At 36.4% G+C, this 21,008-nt stretch overlaps 2 protein-coding genes across 3 annotated transcripts in view; both read right to left on the minus strand.

Annotated features, from left to right (window-relative positions):
* Positions 1-775: 775 nt before the first annotated feature.
* Positions 776-6,039, minus strand: LOC306875741 (tumor necrosis factor-inducible gene 6 protein-like). Of its 2 annotated transcripts, XM_079426454.1 has the most exons (6): positions 5,251-6,039; positions 3,772-3,909; positions 2,758-2,919; positions 1,358-1,586; positions 1,197-1,237; positions 776-1,070 (listed from the first exon to the last, which is right to left on the minus strand). In XM_079426454.1, exons 1-6 carry the CDS (start codon positions 5,372-5,374, stop codon positions 949-951), a joined length of 816 nt encoding a protein of 271 aa, XP_079282580.1. In that variant the 5' UTR covers positions 5,375-6,039; the 3' UTR covers positions 776-948. The 2 variants fall into 2 exon arrangements, with proteins under 2 accessions (XP_079282580.1, XP_079282581.1); XM_079426455.1 differs by lacking the exon at positions 3,772-3,909 and having other exon boundaries at positions 777-1,070; positions 5,251-5,403.
* A 9,257-nt stretch (positions 6,040-15,296) lies between these two features.
* LOC306876194 (integrin beta-5-like) overlaps positions 15,297-21,008 on the minus strand; it is a 39,947-nt gene continuing 34,235 nt past the window's right edge. Inside the window, exons 12-15 of the mRNA XM_079427193.1 lie at positions 19,665-19,765; positions 18,238-18,357; positions 17,960-18,126; positions 15,297-16,610 (exon numbers count right to left, since the gene is read on the minus strand). Coding sequence (XP_079283319.1) covers positions 16,512-16,610; positions 17,960-18,126; positions 18,238-18,357; positions 19,665-19,765 — 487 coding nt within the window. The 3' untranslated portion in view covers positions 15,297-16,511. The remainder of the gene's footprint in view (positions 16,611-17,959; positions 18,127-18,237; positions 18,358-19,664; positions 19,766-21,008) is intronic.

Below are 21,008 nucleotides of genomic sequence, written 5' to 3' on the forward strand. Positions count from 1 at the left end.
GGTTTTAAGTCAGTTATTTCTATCTTTTGCTGTAATGTGTCAGTAGGAAATATCAGTTTATATTTCCAAACATTCATTTTTCCATTAATTGTAATATTGCAGTGAGATTTTTGTTTGCACAAGGAGTCTGATAACAGATCTGATCTCATCATCATCCAGTGTATCAGCAGTTCTCAACTAAGACCCGGGATCCACTAGGGGCCACAGACCCTTAATAGTTAAAAGGCTAAACCTGATAGAAATGCATAGCTGTAACAAGAACATTTCTTACTCTGAATAACTGTACATGCACTGTTAAAATCTCTTTGATTCAGAATCATGTCTTTGTTTTTTCACTGCAGCAGTCAAAAACTTTGCATTAACAAATTCTGATTTTTTTGTTTTGTTTTGGTTAGTATTAGTATCATGTTATGTTTCATATAGAGTTCTGAGTTTTGAAGAATGTACACCAGGGGTGTCAAACTCAGTTCCTGCAGGTCTTAGATGCAACCCTAATTAAACACACCTGATCCAGCTAATCAAGTCCTTCAGTCTTATTTGAAAACTACATGGTTTGATGTTTTGGAGCAGGGTTGGAACTAAACTCTGTAGAGCTGAGGCCCTCCAGGAACAGGTATACCGTATACGTGTGTTTCTATCATTTCAGACACTTTTACATCCCAGGGGTTCAGCTCTATTAAAACAGATTTCAGCTTATTTCTTGTGTTTACATTAAAACACTGTAATACATCAAATGCACTGTTGGACATTATAAATAGACAAGTTGAATAAACTAGTGAGAGTGTAAAAAGTTTATTTTTTAAATGTTCACAGGCCTATACACTTCAATTTGTGATTATTAATAGCTTTAATATTGCACCCTTGGTAAAGAAATAAAAATATAAAAAATGACACAGATGTGGTTTTGGTTTTGTATTAAAGAAGTGGGTTTGGCGCTTTAAACATTGATCAAGACAAGGCATCAGTGTGATTGTCAAAGAGCTGAGAGGAGATCACAGCGATGTACTGCAGCTGAAAACCTCCACCCGTCACCGACGAATCAGAAAGGAACTTCAGAGTCATGACGTTTCCTGTGCAAGAGATAATGTAGAAACATAGAGAGATATCTTCTGAAATCTATTTAAGAAATACATTCAAATTGACGTATTATCCAAGAAAAACAAACTTTTGAAATTTAAATTAATGCAACAACATACCTGTACTTATGAAGTCCTCTGGAAGTTCATCCCCACAGTATCTATCCAGAGCAGACAGATTTATTTTATTATTTTGAAGCAAATTTAAACAATGTCAGAACTCTTAGCAGCAATAAAAAATAAAGTTCAATGGGAAATAAAACAAATGGTCTGTTATTTACCTTCCAACAAAGCCTGAAATATCATCATAGCTGTCATAGATCTCCAGGTAATCACTGAGGCAAGCTGTGTCTTCCTCAATGTCAAAGTCTAGGAAGTGCAGGCGAATTCGCTGGCCGTAGCGCACACGAATGTGCCAGTAGCAAATCTGCTCATCCTGGTAGTCCTCTGGATAACCAGGAGAATCTAAAACCTTCTCCTGATCTGTGTGCACGCCTCCACACTCCTTTGCTGGAAAGACAGTACCAAAGGTGTACAAATTAATGCATGCATTAAAATCAATAAACTCAAGGGGTCAGTCCTACATACAGATTCATTAGTTTGAATCACATTTCATCTCTTCATCTCTACAAGTGGAAGTTAGTATCTGACGTATAAAAAGAGTGAAAGCAATATGAGCACTATGCTTATGCAAACAATGGCAGTCTGTGGTTTGAGTGGGTGCTCAGTGACACACACATCTGGTGCCCTGCCCTCAGTGAGGTAGTTACTGGATACTATATAGAAAACTAAATTTATACTATAAATTATTTTTTTATTAAATAGGCCAACCCACCCTCTTTGCACGGTATTGCACTGAACATCTATCTATTCCAATATCAGAATTAAACATTGAGGCAATGCTTTGTGAAACTAATATTCAAACTTTTCCATAAGTGTTGATCTGTTAATAAATATCTATTGAAAGTAAGACACAAAAATGTGATAAAAAATGTCCACATCAACATCTCTCACAGGACATCTCAACCTGAGAGTCTGAGTTCTCCATAGAGAGAATTTCTTGGGAAAAGCGTCAGTCACAAACTCAGCGGGGTTTCTGGAAATGCATTGCCACACCTTGTAAAACTTTCATAGGGCTTCGTTTAGATTATTCACAGTATGGCACATTTTTCATTAGACTCTTCCATATTCATACAAGAGAAAAGAGCCAGAGAAAACAAGCAGGCGTTTTCCAAGAAATGTATTATGAATTTGTTCTCTGCTTGTTTGTTTTGACCGCTCCACATCTAAGACATTTTTCCTACATTTAACTTATATGAATAATGTCCTGTGCTGAGGTTCACTGTCCTCTATTTCTATCTGTCATTGTAAACATCCAACACTTTTTTTTCCAACATTTAGTCATGGTTGTCTTTGTCCAGACTACAAGTTATCCCACCCTTACAGTTCAGAGACCAATGAGTGCTTGAATTATCATATAAAGTCATTGTCTTTAACCTACGGAGATTTATACTTTACTACAACACAATTCCTTTGTTTCAGTCAACTCACTCTGGAGAGCTTTCAAAGAACATTTTACAAACCTAAGATTTGTGTAACTACTTTGTCCAAATCTTCCAAATCTCTCAGCGGATGACTAAAATCCACCCAAGATTGCCTAACTGCCATTGCTCAAACTCACCCCCAGGGTTGTAGCAGTAGACATCCCACTTCTCACTTTTGTTGAGCCGATATCCATAATCAATTATTCCAATCTTTCCGAAACCACAGTTGGTGCCAGCTTTAACAATCGGATACCCCACACGTCCTTTGTCAAACCATCCAGCTGCACACACATGGAACCCTTTGGGAGAAAGACAAATGCTGTGATACTGTGCAACATCTGTTATTATGAAGCAACATTTGACAAATATTAATTGATCAAAATTCCATTAATTAGAAATAATTAAACACTGTTTTAACTTAATGACCCCCAATGTTTAAAAAAGAATACATTATAATTATAAAAATATAATATAAATTCTGTTGGTTAATTAATTATGAAAAGTAGTTCATTTAAGTTTTTTCTTCAGTGTTCATATTTTAATATATCTGCAGTATTTCCCAAACAGGTTCTGTTTAGACTGAATACAAAATGTATTAAATTAAATAATAAAAAAAAACCAACAACTAATAATTGAAGGAAATACGTCTTTTTTAAGGGGATACTGAATAAAGGGCTCTTGTGCTCTGAGAAGCCACGGGCACCATTTGAAGGCAGCAAACAGATGATAAAAAGAAAGCCAAGCAGACCTCCAACACAGAGTGCCACAAGCCTGAAGTAACCACAAAATGTTGTTATTAAACATCAGAGCTCATGTCTGGAACAAATTTACTCTTTCTAAAGAATAATTTTACAAAAAAAACAGGTGTTCCTGCTCAGGCAACACATGACAATGACTATACTGTTCAACATAACATTGGGTGGCACTGGGGATTGTTTATAACTTTGTTTATATGATGTGTGCAAATATTTAATATATCAGTGAGAATGTTGATTATCATTCTGCTTGCTGATTGTTTCTGATTGTTTTTTTTTTATAATAAAGGCTATTCAGTATGATCCAAGTTACATGACTTGTTTGGCTTTCAACACTCGTGCTTTAGACCAGACCCATTCCTATTTCAATTGGCATCTGATCTAAGTAAGATTTACCAATTTGGCGAGCAGCCTCCAGTTGATCATATGTTGCAAGAGTACCCCCCTCAAATTTGCACACAGCCTTGGCTTCCCTGTATGTCAGCTGATATCTTCCTTTGCGAGATTCGCGGTGGTAAACTCCAGCTGCTTGCTCTGTTAGGAGAGAGAACATGTGTCTCATTTCGCAACACTATCAGCTTCGAGGACTCATGTGGAGTTATCTGGGTCTGTTCAGTGTCTCAGAACAACGATTCTACCTGTGTACTCAAATTACATCAGACCTAAAACAGGAAATTTATTTTGGAAGGTTTTACACAACGTAGATGTTTTACTGTGCAGGACATCCTGAATACATAAGGGACAAATACAATGTACATCCAGTTGCTGTTGGTAAGATCACTAAAGCAGATTTTGCCTGTTTTGAGCTCTGTCTGCAGCTCACAGAACATCATGCTGCTTTGCAGTTGTCTTAAATGAGTTACAAGCCAATGTTTTTACTGTGTTGGCTTCAAACATCAGAAGACTGCAACCATTAGTAAGCTCCAAACATGTCTCTGAGAAAGGCTCTAAATGGGAGACTCATTTGAAGCATGAATGTAGCTAAACACTAAAGCTTAATTAAGTGTTTTCTGATGTGTAGTGCTGGTCAAGCCACTATGCTACCATAAGTAAATAAATAAAGTTGCATACAGTATGGGAAAATCTTTCATCTGGCACATTCCATGTTCCTTAGAGTAGCCTATACAATCAGGTCAAAATGTATTTCAACATGCGCTTACCAACTAACATAAATTCTATCATTACTGAAATGTTTGAAGACTCTGCTGAAAACTAAATATACTTAGACACATTGTTTTGGCTTTCTTTGTGGTGTTCAATACATATTATTTTGCCCCATAATTTGCACTCTAATTCATTTATTTAAAAGTTTTAAACCAAACCACAGTAGGCTACAACTTAAACATTGTTAAAAAATAGTTTTTTAAAGTGCGAAATGGTTAAACTCTTATAAGCACATTGATCTTTCATGTGTCTTATCAAAAAAGCCAAATCTACAGAGAAATGTCCGTGGGTTTCTTGGACCATGCTGAAAGTGTTTTGGAATGCCTTGGGGTAATCTGCATTACACCATGACAGAATGAAGTCATTTCCCTGTGTTTACAAGGTCCCTTCAGACTTCAGACTAGCTGCACTGTCAAGACTTCACAGCGCCATAAATATGCCTCTCTTCTCTGTGGGTCCAAAGCCAAATGCACACAACACACAAATCCAATCATGACAATGCAATATAATAGCACAACGTGTAAACAGTAAATGAGAAAGACTGTGCTTTATTATACAGTCTATGAGGGGGGGTTGGGGGCGGGGGGGGTCCAAAAGAAACAACAACAACAAAAACATAAATTAGTAAATTTAAAATATTCTAGTCATGTAATGGTCATGTATCACTATAGTTTGGATCAACACATCAGTAAGAACAATTGAAATAATTACCCAGCCAGATAGAGTTGTGCAGTATTCCATTCTTGTAACCCCAAGCTTCAGCCTCCTTCAGGACAAATATAACGGCGAATACGACCGTTAACACGCGTATTTCTCTCATTCCGCTGTGGCTCATACAGATGTTAGCGCAGCTGTCACGCACTGAACTGTGCACATCCTGCGCAAGCCAAGTTTAAATGGTTTTCCTGCCTACCTCGCGTGGTCTGACGTGTGATTTCAGTAAATGATGACGATTGTGCAAAGGGCTGGATCGGGAAGACCCCCCAGTCAGTCAGTGCCGTATAATACACTGCTATAGAGCGGCTACTGCTTACCAAATGAATACATGAATGGATATGAGTCTAAATTATCACATTTAGTTTTACTTAAAGGCATAGTTCACCCAAAAATTATCATTCTGTTGTCACATTTACACTCATTTCGTTAATCCTATAGCCTTTTAATTTATTTCTTCTGTTGAATGTAACAGATGATATTTTGAAGAATTTTAATGTAAGAACAACAACTTTTGAAGAAACCATCACAGGTTTGGAACTACAGTGATGACAGAGTGTTCCTTTATGGAAGTTTACAATCCGAGTTATTTTTTCCTACCGATTGCTTCATTGAAAACACGTGCGGTGACACAAGAACGTGAAGTCGCCTGTGGTGATGAAATGAATTACGCTTGTCACTTCTCAAATATCGTTATTAAACAAGTTACCTTTAATAAAACAAGAAAATACTTATATGAGCCTTCCTTTTGAATGTAGCCTATGTCTGATGAAAAGATGAAAAGCCTTTTCTTTTTTTGATTTTTGATTGGATGGAAAATATTACACAAGCTACAAACTGTTCAATGATCTCTAAAAGGTGTTTGTATATTATTATTCTTAAAAAAGTACAGTGGGTCTCTGTTCAAAAATGACAAAGAACATATTAAACATTTTAAAAAATAAGATGTTACATTTAAAAAAAATACATAATTAAAGTCTCTGGAACTCCAAACAAGAACGAATCAATCTTAGCAGAAACTGACCGACTTGGACGCTTGTTTCATTTCTAGTATAACTGTATTTATTTGTTTTTAATCTGGAACTTATTTTTGCAACATAGACAGTGAAGAATAATTGCTAGCAGATTTCACCAAAATAACAGAGGTGTTGAGTCACCCACTCTGTTAAACAGTACTGCCTACTACTTGAGTTTAAATGTTTATTTCCATCCCTCCCTCTCATGATTTCATGCCATACACTAACCTGTAACAATGTCCAGCTCACTCTGTGGTTTCATACAGTCAATTTCTAATCTGCGAGTCTATGATGTGCCTACACACCCTGGAAGACAGAGGACACATCGTGAAAGCTGCCAAAGAAAAGTTCATCCAAGAACTTTGGACATTTGTCTGTCTTGATGTTGGAGTAAATATAATTTCTAATATTGATTCTGGCATGAATGATATACTTTGTTATAGAAACTAGTAAAGAGATTAATAGATCACTCCTTTAGATCATTTCATCATAAACAGAATGTACATCGCATTTAACCTGCCCAACTAAATTACTTTCAGATTAGCAGTTTACAGGGCTGGGCTTTAGCTACGTGCATGGAGTGAGCTAGTAACTCTTTCCTTAAAGTGGACAGGATGTAGAAAAAAAGTAGTTGCACTGTTTCACAGAAAACATATCAACTATGACTTAAAGACCATCTGCTTGTTTGTGAACAACACAGCTATGACACACTACTGCACAAACAAATTTATGTGGAGAGCTGGTCTCAGTCTCCAGGACACATGTAGCCATTGTGTCTTTGACCTCCTCAACCTTGCATTCTGGAGGAGAGAAGCAGAATGTATAATGTAATAATTCCATGACCTAACATCCTGCTTTAGTCTACATCATACTGAGGTGGTATAAAACCACAGACACACCAACCAATACACCCAAACCCAGAATCTCCGTCCTCACACACTCCAATTAAATGAGTCACTTAGGACTCTCTCTTCTTCCTCTGCTGATTTAAAGGAATAGTTCACCCAAAATGAAAAATCTATCATAACGTTCTTAACTTCTAGCTAACATATTCAGAGAATATTGACTACTCTTATTGTCTTTTATGCTATTTTTGTATTTTGTGTTTATTTGTTTATATGAACCCTTTCACCGGATGTCTGCGAACATGCACCATGAAACTTCATCCAGTGGATGGTGCTATAGGACAGAGTCTCCGTGGCGCGCATTTCTTACATATTTACTAGAATTAACAACCTAAACCGAGACCAAGTCGAGACCGAGACCAGAGTGCGTTGAGAGCAAGACCAAGGCAGGACGAGACCGAGACAAGACCTTCAAAAAAATGGTCTTAAGACCGGTCTTGAATACTACAACACTATTAATCTTTGCACTGCAGGGTGGCACAGAGGTTGCATCTGAATTGGTACAATTACAACTGCATTTATTCAACTGATTCGTGCAAAGCAGTTGATATGGATTTCTTTGAAACTATTTTCATTGCAGAAATAAAAGTTGTATTTAAAATTCTGTCTAAAATTTAAGTAACTTAATATTACTTCTTGTTTATTGAACGCTTGTATAAATATAACATTTGCAATCGTGCATCTATTTATGAAAACTGCTCTCTTTCTTTTTTATTGCTTAATTATATCACGTTATATAAAAATGATCACATGTAAGCACAACAGTAGCCTAACAAAAGAAATCAGTATAGAAATATGTTATTTAGGCTATTGCATTTGTAAGATTTACATCCAATCTCATGATGTTCACAAAGACAATGCACTTGCAATTTAGTGATATCCACACAGTTGTGGTCTTGACTGGTCTTGAAGTAAAAGACAAGACCGAGTCTAAATGCAGTCGAGACCGAGACTTGAGTCTTGAGACCAAGACCTGTCTCGAGTACTACATCACTAATATTTACTTTAATAAACAATATAAATCACCAAAACTGATTAATTGTTCCCTAATACCGCTGTTTAATTGTTGTAAAAAATGTGATTTTATTTGATTTACAAAACTTTTATTGCTGGTAACTGCAAATATTTTGTCCAGAAGATGGAAGTTTTATCAAGGCTGTTTATACTGATGTAAAATCTAGTCTTTGGTCAATCTTGTTCATTTTTGAAATAAAGAATAAACCGTCTAAATTAAAGAAATCTGGACACTTTTTTACCTGTGTGATCCTTCAGTGTTACATAGAAAATAATGTGTGCAGGACATACAGTAGGCCTACATTATGTCTTCTTGAATGGGTTCTGCATATATGGTGATGAACAATACTGGCATAAAAAGGGTGAAATTTAGTCCTGTGAATGAGTAATGCTACTGACAAAGATCAGGCACTCAAGCACAAAGACAAAAATCGCATACCCACATGATTGTTTATGGATAAACACAGTATGCCACCCATGTAAAAACACACATAAAATATTTTCCCAGAATCTGGACAAGGCCAGTAGGAGGCCCCACTTTACAAAAACATTTGCACAGTGTTGGGGAAAGTTACTTTTAAAAGTAATGCATTACAATATTGTGTTACTCCCTGAAAAAGTAACTAATTACATTACTTAGCTACATTTTATGGAAAGTAATGTGTTATGTTACTTTTGCGTTGCTTTTTAAAAATGAGCAGGGCTTGATTGTTTTTAATACAAGAAGTTCTAATTATAGCAAATGTAAAAGACCTTTCACACCAAAAAGTGTAATGAATAAACCTGAGGCTGAAGGAAAAGAAAATTCACGCCTGTAAAGTAGAACGCAGGAGAAGAAGGTTCAACACTCTTCGGCAATAAATAAAAACAATGAAGCACAATTGTTAGTTTATCTAAAGTCATTTTTGCTTATCAGTATGGTTGAACTGGATCATAAAAGGTCAGCAGCAAAGACATTGGTTATTAAAATGGCATTAGATACATGTGTGTTGTTTAACATATTTAATTATTGCAGGTTTGCGTCATATTCTGAGTTTGCATTTCACTGTTTTAATTCATTTTGATGAATACTACATCTGTTTTTTTGCGAGTGGGATGAATTAATGCACATTCACATTTAGTCTAGAACTACAGTAACAGCATGTTCACACATGGAGCACACTGTCAGTCAATAAGTGGGGAAAAAAGTAACTGGCGTTACATTTTTGAAAAAGTAACTCAGATATTTGATTATATTAAAAAGATATATATTGAAAAGTAATGCGTTACTTTACTAGTTACTTGAAAAAAGTAATATTATTACGTAAATCGCGTTACTTGTAATGCGTTACCCCCAACACTGCATTTGCATCACAAATGATTCATCAGCAGTGCTGAACATGTGCTACAGCCAGTGTTATTGTCTCCGAGGTGCAGAAATAAAGGCTAAATTTTTTTTACATTTTGCAGAACAGACGGCAGAAGATCCGTCAATGTGCTTTTGTTTCGTTATGTTCAGATGTTCTGTAGCGGTCATGTGAGGAGTTTTCACTCTTCTCCGTGTCACATACATATCCGAGGTTACATACATATATAATACATTATTAATATACTAATATAATGTAATTTAATTCTGTGATGCAATCAGAATTTTTATCAGTGGTTACTCGTTTTCAGAGTCATATGTGTCACGAATCTGGTCCATGCTCTCCCGGTTAACCACCACTAGAGGTCACCCGTTCACCACAGTGACTATTTTCACTCACAACACATTGGACTCCATTTCCCACAATCCATTACACTGACGACATGCACAGCTGTTCACTATCTCGCCCACACCTGATCATCATTTCACAATCACCACCACTCACTATTTAAGCCTGGGACTTGCTCTTGCTCACCGCCGAGTATTGTCTAGCCTAGCTACTCTACGAAGCGGTTTCTGGTCATAGGTTTCCTAGTTTGTCTCCCTGTGTTTTGATTCCTGCCCGTGTTCCTGGATTATTCTCTCTGCCTTGCCCTGTCTGGATATTGTACGCCGATCGTCGACCCACGCTTGCCCTAGGATTATTCTTGTCTCTTGCCTTTGCCATACCTGTTTGCTGTTATTTGACCCTGCCTGTCTTGACCATGTCTTATAATAAAGCTTTGCAAATGGATCCGCACGTCTCACGTCTCGTCACCCCCGTAACAATACGATCCTTCATAAATCATTAAAATATATTTATTTATTACCAGTGTTGTTGAAAAAAAAAAAACAGCATATGCTGGTTAGGTATGTTTTGAAGCTGGGATGCTGGTTTATTCTGGTCCGTTGCTGGTTTAAGCTGGTCTTAAGCTGGTCGGACCAGCACATATACTAGTTTAAACCAGCTAAGGACCAGCTTAAATCAGCTCAAACCAGCATCCCATGCTTCGAAACATACCATACCAGCATATGCTGTTTTTTCAACTGGGAACAGTTTTGTTGCTTAATATTTTTTTGGAATAAATACTCTTTAAATAGTGTAGGTCTTTTAAATAATTATACATCAGCAAATATATGGGCAAAACCAAAAAAGTTATTGTACACAAACATAGGACAGGCCATGTTACTGAGTAACTTTGATATTGCCAGAAAAGTTAACTGAGAACATACATTTCATGTCTTTACTATAAGTACTTATTGTGTGGCATAGGCTACATCAGGGCTCTACGCTTACTTTTCTTTTTAAAAGCGCTTGTGCTCCTAACTTAAAAAATTTAGGAGCACCTTCAAATCAATAATCAAAAATTAACCTTCCCATTACGAGGTGATATTTGACTCAAAGTGATTTACAGGGATTTTTACCTTTGTAATGGCTTTTTTTTTTATGCGCAGCGGCTCAGCTAGGACTTTGAAACTATTTTAGTTTATGAAATGGAGCAAAATAAGGCAAAAGTGTTATAGTCAGACAATATAAGTCACTTAATATTAACTTCTTGTTTAATGAACTGTTATTAAACTAAACTATTGTATTAAATCAATATCACATTTTTAAACTCCCTTAAAAATCATTAAAAGCTGTCACTCATCTTAGTTCATCGCCATCTCACAAAACTCCATTATAATCAACGAAGCTCCTTTCACTGCACAATGAATCTCTTATTTACACTCAGTCTACACTCAAGTATACACGTCATAATGAGAGAATACGTCTCTGATACATTACTCAATGCTGCAAAAACACGTAAGTACGTTAGAAACCTTTAAAGCTCCCTCAGCACAAACACAAATATGCTGATGGGGTCAGTCGCACTTGTGCTCCTATATACAGTATATATATATATATATATATATATATATATATATGTGTGTGTGTGTGTGTGTATGTATGTATGTACGTATATATAAATTTGATCTAAATATCTATCTAACTAAAAATAGACTATATTCAGTATATGATCCAAAGTATCTAGTACTTGAGTAGTTTTTTTTTATCCGATACTTTTTTACTCTTACTCAAGTAACTATTCAGACTATTACTTTTACTTTTACTTGAGTACAGTTTTTGGGTACTCTACCCACCTCTGCTCACAAACAGAGCGATTCTACATTCCATTGCTGAACACAAACAGTCAGTCAGTCCATCTGTCAGTCAGAGACACAGATTCATTAGGTGAGTAAGACCAGATAAATGAAGCAGGATAGAGTGAGTCTGGGTAACAGTGCTGCAGGACATACCTTGCATTCCAGTAAGGCTCAACATTCACAGTTATCACGTCTCCCTGGAAATGAAGGACACGGCTCCTAAAAAAGACACATTTGGTACATCTAGATAGCTAGAAAACACCATGATGCATAGGCCTAATGCTTTTGTTTAAATAAAACAGACTACTGTTCAAAAGTTTGGGGTCAAAAATGTTTAAAAAAAACCCTACGACCATGTGTTTATTTGAAGGAAATGAGAAGTAAACTAGGTGAAGAAGAGAGAGATTTCATGAGAGGGCAGAAAGATCAAGGCCCGTATTCCTAAACATTCTAAGGATCCTTTTAGAGAGCTCCTAATTTAGCTTAAAAATTTCTAACTAGGAGTCTTAGCTTAAAAGTGATTCAGGACCAATCTGAGAGCAACTCTGAGCGAGGAAAAGACAAAAACTTTTATCTTAGTGAGGAGGCGGGGCTGACTCCGTTGCTAGCTATGACACATTCTTTTGAAGACTGTGATTGGTTGGTTGTCAAGAAGGAAATAAAAGAGCGCTTTTAAGAGTAGGGTATATTATAAGCCTTCACTTTGAAATTACAGGCGGAATTTTTCCTGTTTTACCGTTCTCTCTCTCTCTCTCTCTCTCTCACACACACACACATTATATATGTATATGTATTCTTTATTTACCATGCTGTCATACCGTATTTTATAGGAAATAAACAGAGACATTGCCTAAGCTGTAACAGACCCAAATCATCACTGCTGCATAGTTGCATTTTTCCAGTTGCCAAATATGTTAATGTAGTGATTACGTCCATTTCTGGCGCTATGGCATTTCTACGCTGTGTCTGAGATGTTATTGCATGTCTTTAATAAGATCGGTCACAAACATGATCCCTGCACGATCTAATGTGTAGCGTCTTATTAACTCACTGCCATGCATTGTGTGCAACACATTTCTTCTCCCTCTTCATGTTTCGTCCATTTTCTCCGCTGCTAAAGAAACTCTTAAACCCCTTAAAAGTCCTCGTCCGTACTCCTAACAAGACCTCTTTTAAGGATTAAGATGCTTTCTGAATTACTTTTTTCTTTACTAGGATCTTTTCTTTAATTTTAAGAGGAAACACCCACATTTCTAAGATTTTTCTAAGAATTTTGTTACTAGGAGCAACTCTTAGCACTAAGATTTTTCATGAATACGGGCCCAGGCCTTCACAGTCACATCTGTTGCTGTTCAGCTCCTAATGGCTCAACTCAGTACACCTAAAACACAAACCTACTTTCCCTTCCTGCATTCAGAGCCGCGTGTACATGACTTCACTTCTGTCTGAACACTCTGGCTGTTGATACTGGCTCACGGCTCTGGAGGAAAATATTATTTTAGTTCATCGAACTCTGGGAACGTGATTTATGAGCAAACCACAGGGTTGACATTTTAACAGGGAAGAGCCACTGGAGCTCCTTACACATTTGTATTTCTACATGCAACCCTTAAGTCTCATCTCAAAATGTCAGCCATGGGTGTGGCAAGAGAGCATGGAAATGGTGGCAGTGTAACCACATGGCGGTTACATTTGATTTGTTGAAGGATTTCAATTTATCATGCAAACTTTTACAGCAAATATGACCTGTGCATGCACTGAGAAACTGAAAATGTAAGGCTTGCATGCCTTCTTGCATGCCTTTGATAGGATCGATAGCAGACCACCCACCAGACCTGGTAAAATACTCTGTAAGAGGTCTTAAGGACATAATCTCATGTGGTTTCACAGTAAAGCAGTACTGAAATCGGTTTTCAGCTGGGCTCAGAAGGCATGTGCACTTCCCATCGCAAACACAGCTGCTCTCTGTAACTGAACCTGAGGCCTTTGACACATCACCAGACATACACACACACACACACACACAATGGCTGATTTATACTCCCAATCTTCCTTGCTGCAGGTAAAAAAAAAAAGCTTCTGCACCACACCTTTGAAACATAAAACAAGCTGCCTTCCCAGGAGTCACAGGAGAATATGGCAAATAAATGCTACAAAGCAAACTTTAGCCCACTAAGCCCCTTGCCCACTCCAGATGCACGGCCCTCTTAGATCAAGGGCTTCTGTCTCCTAGTTTGCAGTATTAAGTCAGATTTTCCTGTCAGTTTACAGAAGGGTGGTTGTGTCATTCCCTGCTGTGCTGACATGTTTTGTTAGCATCAAACAAAAAGACCTTAAGATTGTAAGTATGTTTGAAAGAACAGTTTTTTGCGTACTTGAGCTTCAGTTTTCACCTGTCTGTGCAACTAGACATGGCTAGACAAACTGTCAATTCTGTGCCTTGTGATACTTGACTGTATTCAGATTCTGCTGTTGTCTTCTAGTCTTCCTGACTTTGTTAGGTCTCACTGTTGTTTCCTGAAGGAACGGTTTTGTTTTTATCCATTGCCATGCATGTGTCCTAAAAATAACAATAGTTGACTTAAAAAAAAATATATATATATATTTATTTGCATGACAGTTTAAGGTGGCAAATTATTACTTTAGTCTCACTGATATCAAATTGTGCATGTAAATGTAATTAGTTTGAGAGGCAATTAACACAAAATGCATTTTTGCCTTCAACTGCACTGCTTCTGTGTGAACTTGCTGATACAATTGTCTTCTGTAGATCTATTTCTTCACAAATCTTGAATCAGTTTAGTTTCATAAGGGACTAAACTTCAATATTGTTATTGAACTGACAAAAATAGAACTTAACACTAGTCTTTTGTAGATCTCCTTATAGATTAATTGAACTGAATCAACTGACTGGAACTCATTTGATGTAGTTTGCATAATTGATTCTGTTATTTTGTAGTCTTTACTGTATAAAGCACTAAAGGTGACTTGACATGAGTGGCCCCTAATAAATGTACCTTTTGTGCTTTTACAGCTTTTTAAAAATGTATTTAATTTTTAATTTTATTTCGTATTTCACAAGCTGTACATTTTCAAAATTATTAGCACTAATCTCACAACTGAGCGTGTTTTCAACTGTTAATACAAAACACTAAATCACGAAGTACCCTTTTCACAACACAAAATAGGCGTTTCATCCATTCAAACATTTCATTCAGAACAACAGAATCATTTGGTATCTATACATTTCTAAAGATACAAATTCTGTAGAACTGCATGGTTGGCAATTTCCAAAATAGACAACCAAGTAAAATAAATTATTGTTACAGTATAAGCAATTTAAATCAGATAACCACAATGTTCAAAGTGTGTGTGTGTGTGTGAGAAAGAGAAAGAGAGAGATTTGCAAGATACAATTAAATGTGTGTGTGTCTGTCAGATTGATCAGCGACACATCTGAATAAGGGAGACATGTATGCCATGTGGGACTATAAATGGATGACTTACTATGGTAGACACTGTCAAAGTAATGTAAGTCACCCAAGAAAGCAGCAAAACTACAGTACAGACTCACTCATGGTAAGGTGACATTTACTGTATTGGCAGCAAACTGTACTACACAAAACCTCATGGCCATGTCATATTTTCATCACTTCTTTTGTTGACACACTGGACAGATAGCAAACAAACTTCTGTTTTTACATCATTACACAAGTTATGTACTGTCAGTGTATTGTCTCGTGGAGAACCTGTAGTCTGGTATTACTGTAACCTCTATAACTCAGCAACATGGCTGATTTGAAACATGTATCTTGCATTGTTCGGTGCACTAGCAGTGTAATCAGTTTGGATTTTTGCAGTAAGAAAACAACCTTATATGTAAAAAATGCATCAAAACGAATAAAATTTTTTAAAAAAAAGCAAGTAGACAAACATGACTTACATGACTAAGTATCGGTATGGGGTCAATCTCAGTTCTTGCAGTTAGTGTCTAGTGTCTAATTTTTTATATAGTCCAGGTCCTGATGGGATGGGTGTGGAACTTCTAAATGTAATTGTTCCAAGAACAAACAAGACACTTGAATTATCAGCAGGCAGTGTTATTGCATCACACTGTACAGTTGAAAATCATTATGAAAATGTGTAACCTGTGGCCATACACAAAAGACTAGCATTGTAGAGTGGCGGTTTTTTCTTTACTTTATAAACCTCAACCTAATATACAATGTGCAAAACAAGTTAAGAAATGTATTGCTCTGGTTAGGTTAGTACCCTTCATTAAAGAGTTGATGTATAATTTGCATTTTTTGTGTTCTATGAACACTTTATGGCATCTGACTACTATACATGTGGTAAATAAACTGATGTAAAATGTGTAATGACTGGGAAAGGCACGCTGTTAAAAATATACACTTCATGTCTCTTTGCCTAAACAATGCACAGCAAATCCATCATAATGTGCAGGAGGTATGGTTAGAACTGGAGAAAATTAGGAATTATATTCAAGCAAGCGGTCCATTGCAGGTCAAGTCTACCGCTCATGGAGAATTCTGGAAAAGGCCGGTAAGCCCTGCCTCTCAGTCAAGCCAATCCTCTTCTCAAATTCGGCACATGTCCAACTGCTGCTCATCAAACTGAAACCGCATAAAGATCAGTTCCAATCCTCAGGAACCACACGCCTCAAAAAGTTTACATTGCAAAAGACCATAAGATTTGCTCTGTCTCTGTCCTCCACTGTAGTGCAGAGGTGCGCTGGACAGGTCCTGCCATGTCCCCAGTACAAATGCAGGTTGATCAGTGGACTCCTCCGTTGCATGACTTGATACTATGCATATGGAAATCCATCTCCATTGGGTGAGAGGGGATGGACTGCTTATAAACAGGGTTAGATGCCTAGGAAGAAGACAAGGGAAGAGAGACCGAGGAATAAATAGGTCAGATGGGTTCATTGAAATGCACATGCTTAAAAGGGCAGAGCGAACAGAGTCTTTGAACCACAGCTTTGGAATGATCATCATGAATGATCTGCAATCCCAGCTGACTGATGTTTTCCAAAAGGCCTCATGGTTTCAATTAAAGTCTAGTTGTTTTTGTCCTTGTGATTGCATAGAGTTGCCAGTTCAGGCTATTTGCATTTTAAATAACTTCTAAACAGTGGTATATGAATGCATTAGACTGCAGCTACACTACCATTCAAAAGAAACAAATCAATACTTTTACTTGTCTTACCTAAGATTTCTAAATAAAATGTAGAATTGTAATTTCTTTTTCATTTTTCCAAATTAATGCTGTTCTCTTGAATGTTTATTCAAAATATCTGGGAAAATGTATAAAAAAATAAAATACAAATCAGCACAACTGGTTTCTATATTGATAAGAAATGTTTTCCTTTTTTTTTTTTTTTTTGAAGTATTTTATTCAGCAATGATGCATTGAATTGATCAGTGAATATATTTAATGCATCCTTTAAAAAAAAATCTATTTTAAAGAACAGTTTAGCATTTACTTTGAAATGTATTAGTGCTGTCAAACAATTAATTGCGATTAAATTGCATCCAAAATAAGTTTGTTTACATAATATATGTGTGTATATAATAAATACACACATACAGTATATATGATATTTACATAAATATTTTAAATGTATAAACATAACATTTTTCTTAAATATATATATGCATGTGTGTGTATTTATATACACATAATAAATACACACAATACATACACACATTATGTAAACAAAAACTTTTATTTTGGATGTGATTAATCGTGATTAATCGTTTGACAGCAAATTTATAATATAAATTATATATTATAAACAGAATATAAATTTATATTCAAAGAATACTGCAAAAGTATGATTTCCCCAAAAAAATAGCAAGCAGCACAACTGTTTTCAACACTGATAACAACAAATGTGTCTTGAGCACCAAATCAGCATATTAGAAAGATTTCTGAAGGATCATGTGACACTGAAGACTGTAAAAATGGTAAGCATAACAGACTTAATGTAAAAAAACAAAAACAAAAAAAACATTTTACTAATACCAAACTTTTGAGCGATAGTATGCAAATAAAAATATGATAAAATAATACTAGCAAAACTGCATCCTTAATGGAATTAAGCAAAGATTGTGTCAATTATTGTAACATATAAACAAGTATTCCAACATTTCAGTCACAAGTAATCAGATTTCTATCATTTGAATCAAACGTAGTGCAGTAGCGGGATTAAATCTCACCATCTCGTATCGTGCTCGTGAACGTGCACTCTGGAAGCGTGCAAACTCGCGGCGGTCATGGATGGTGATGACCAGTTTCCAGAGGGCTAGCAGCACGATGCCCATCGACAAGATGCTGCCAACAACTGCCAAGAGCACCGTCATGGCATTTGGGGCAACAGCACATTCTGTAAACACACAAAATACATAAATGCATTTTACTTCGATCAAATGACTTGCTTAACATGATTCTGAAATGGCGTTCTTAGGGGAGTAGTTGTGAAGTGCTAAACACCGACCTGGCTCTTTAAGAGCGGTGAGGACCGACTGGCCATTGGCATGTTCAGAGTAGGTGAACTTCATCACACAGTCATTCAAGGTCTTATACACGCATTGAACAGTGTTAGAATCATCAGTTTCTGAAACAGATAGAGACGAGTTAAGTAAAAGGGGAGTTTAGTTTAATAAAACAGCTGTCCAAACTGTGTCTGAGGCAATAAAAAGAGAAAGACAGGTCGAGCCAACAGCATAAACACTGAAATACTGAAATTATTGTTGGACTAGACCTTGCATTCCTCAACAAGGACCCAGATTGATCAAGAATGTTTAAATGTTATCATAATTAAAATCCCCAAAAGACTAGGAAGTCTCTCCCTTCCTAACGGTCATTTAACTACGGAGCCTCTTTCTCTAAAAGAGCAAGATGTTTCCGGTATGCACATGTGGAGTTCATTAAGGAAGTCAGCTGACTGAAACGGCAGAGAAATGTTCTCAAACATCAAATCCATGATGCCTTCTTTTACAATTAGGGGTGACATGGAAAGGCCTTAAAGAGTTCACAAGCAACCTGAATGCTTCACTAGAGAATTTCAGCGAATAAGTCCAGCTTCATATTGCTCAACAATAATTCATGCATTCCTAGACACATTTAAAAAAATTCCTCCAGCAATAAAACCTGGAGAAGGTCTCATAAATTGTATTAATAGCTTTCAGACTCTAATAAAACCTTCTTAATTATAAATATATAAAATAAGAAATATACTAAAATATAATCAAACAAATAAAAAGATCTATATACACACACAACAAGAAAATGTTTTCTAAATCGCTATCCTAAATGAATTTGAGCATTTCACATGTTAGTGGTTTGTATTAATAGCAGGGTTTTAGAGGAAGAGCGATAAACACATGCTTTCACAGTGGGACACAGAACAACGAGTGTTGCTGAGACGTCCAGACTCACATTCTCTAGATAATAACATAAACAGAGCTGGCCATGATACGCCACAAACTGTGCTTCACCCTGCTGCGGGTAACACAATCACGACCTGGAAGCACAAACTGTGCCGCTCGACCAACAGTGTGTCCTGATGAGACAGACTGATCTCTGAACTGAGCTCCTGATCACTGCTGGCTCCAACTTTTCTCTTTGACTGAACTTAAGGAAGATGTATGTTAAGCAACCATAATTGTGTAAAGTTTTAGCATGCTTTTTGAGTTCTCAAATGAGTCAACACAAGTACTATATATATACACACACTGAATGGTTAATTGACAGCAGAGCATAAACACACAAACAAACAATTTTTTAAATATTGTTCTTTGGCTTAAACAAACCACATATGTATTTGTATCAGAGGAAGACGTGTGTTTGTGCAGGGTGGAGAGATGAAGTGATAGAGAAGCCGCCCCAAAACATCATTCAGTGTGTCAAGTGTGCACTCACTGAGTGTTTCCACGGTGATGATCTCATCCTTGCACATGCGCTGGCAGGTCTGGTTATCGGCCAGTCTTCCTGTATTAAAGAGACGGCACTCGATGCATTCCCTGAGGAGAAACATTCAGAAAAACTGACAAGGTTGAATCTAAACAAGAGTCATTGACAAAGGAAAGCCATCTCAGACCCTGCCAGTCAGCTCTGAGGGGTCTAATGGAGACCATATGTTGGTGTATGTAGTGTAAATAAGAGCTCTACTGACATCATCTTGTGGCATGCTACCTTGTGCCACAGAAATATTTTCGACTTGTCCCTCAACAACAATAAAAAGAAACAGAAAGACTGCAGAGGAAGTAACATTAAATTTCATCGTTATCAGTGTTTAAACATTGTACATGTTAACATGGGACTAGTGCAAAAAAGGTTTATAATTGTTTCTTCTAGCTTTCTAGAGTCTTCTAAAGATTACGCTCAGTAACTCAGCGATGGAGCACTCGTGATTATGAAGGACAAAGTGGGTCAAGAGTGCTCTTCAAATGTAACAGAATACATTTTGATATACATCAGAACCATTGTGCATATTTTTGTGTGAAAGAACGAAGCAATTCTTGGTGTTACGTACACTTACTGTTCAAAAGTTTGGGGTTGGTAAGATTTTTGTTTCATGTTTTTGAAACAAGTAACGTGCACATATTTGATAAAAAAAAAACTGTAAAAACAGTCATACTTTGAAATACTGTTACAATTATATTTTTATATATTATAAAATATTTATTCCTATGATGGCAAAGCTGAATTTTCAGTATCATTACTCCAGTCTTCAGTGTCCCATGATCCTTCAGGAATCATTGCAATATATTTTGTGTTTAAGAAACATTTCTTATTATTATCAATGTTAAAACCAGTTGTCCTGCTTAATATTTTTGGTGGAAATCATTATACTTCTTTGCAGGATTCTTTGAATAAAGTTTGAAATAAATGCTAAACTCTTCTTTAAAATAGAAACGTTTGATTGCGTCATAAATATCTCTACTGTCACTTTCAATCATTGGAATAAATCCTTGCTGAATAAAAGTATTTTCTTAAATGTAATTAAATCTTACTGGCCCCAAACTTTTGACTGGTAGTGTAGGTATTATCAAAGTCCTGCAGTCCTTCACTGGAATGTCACTAGTATGTGGCAAATAAATTGTAGGGCTACCCTTAACTAAAACGTTTTCTGGTCGACTAGTAGGCATTCATTTTAAGCATTATTAGTCGCATATTTATTAATAAACCATTTAAATCATAATAATGTGCCTTTAATTGCCTACATTGCCTAATAAGTGCTCAAGCGCAAGAATAAAGCTTGCC

The sequence above is a fragment of the Barbus barbus genome (assembly GCF_936440315.1).
Source record: "Barbus barbus genome assembly, chromosome: 10".
Taxonomy (NCBI): Eukaryota; Metazoa; Chordata; class Actinopteri; order Cypriniformes; family Cyprinidae; genus Barbus; species Barbus barbus.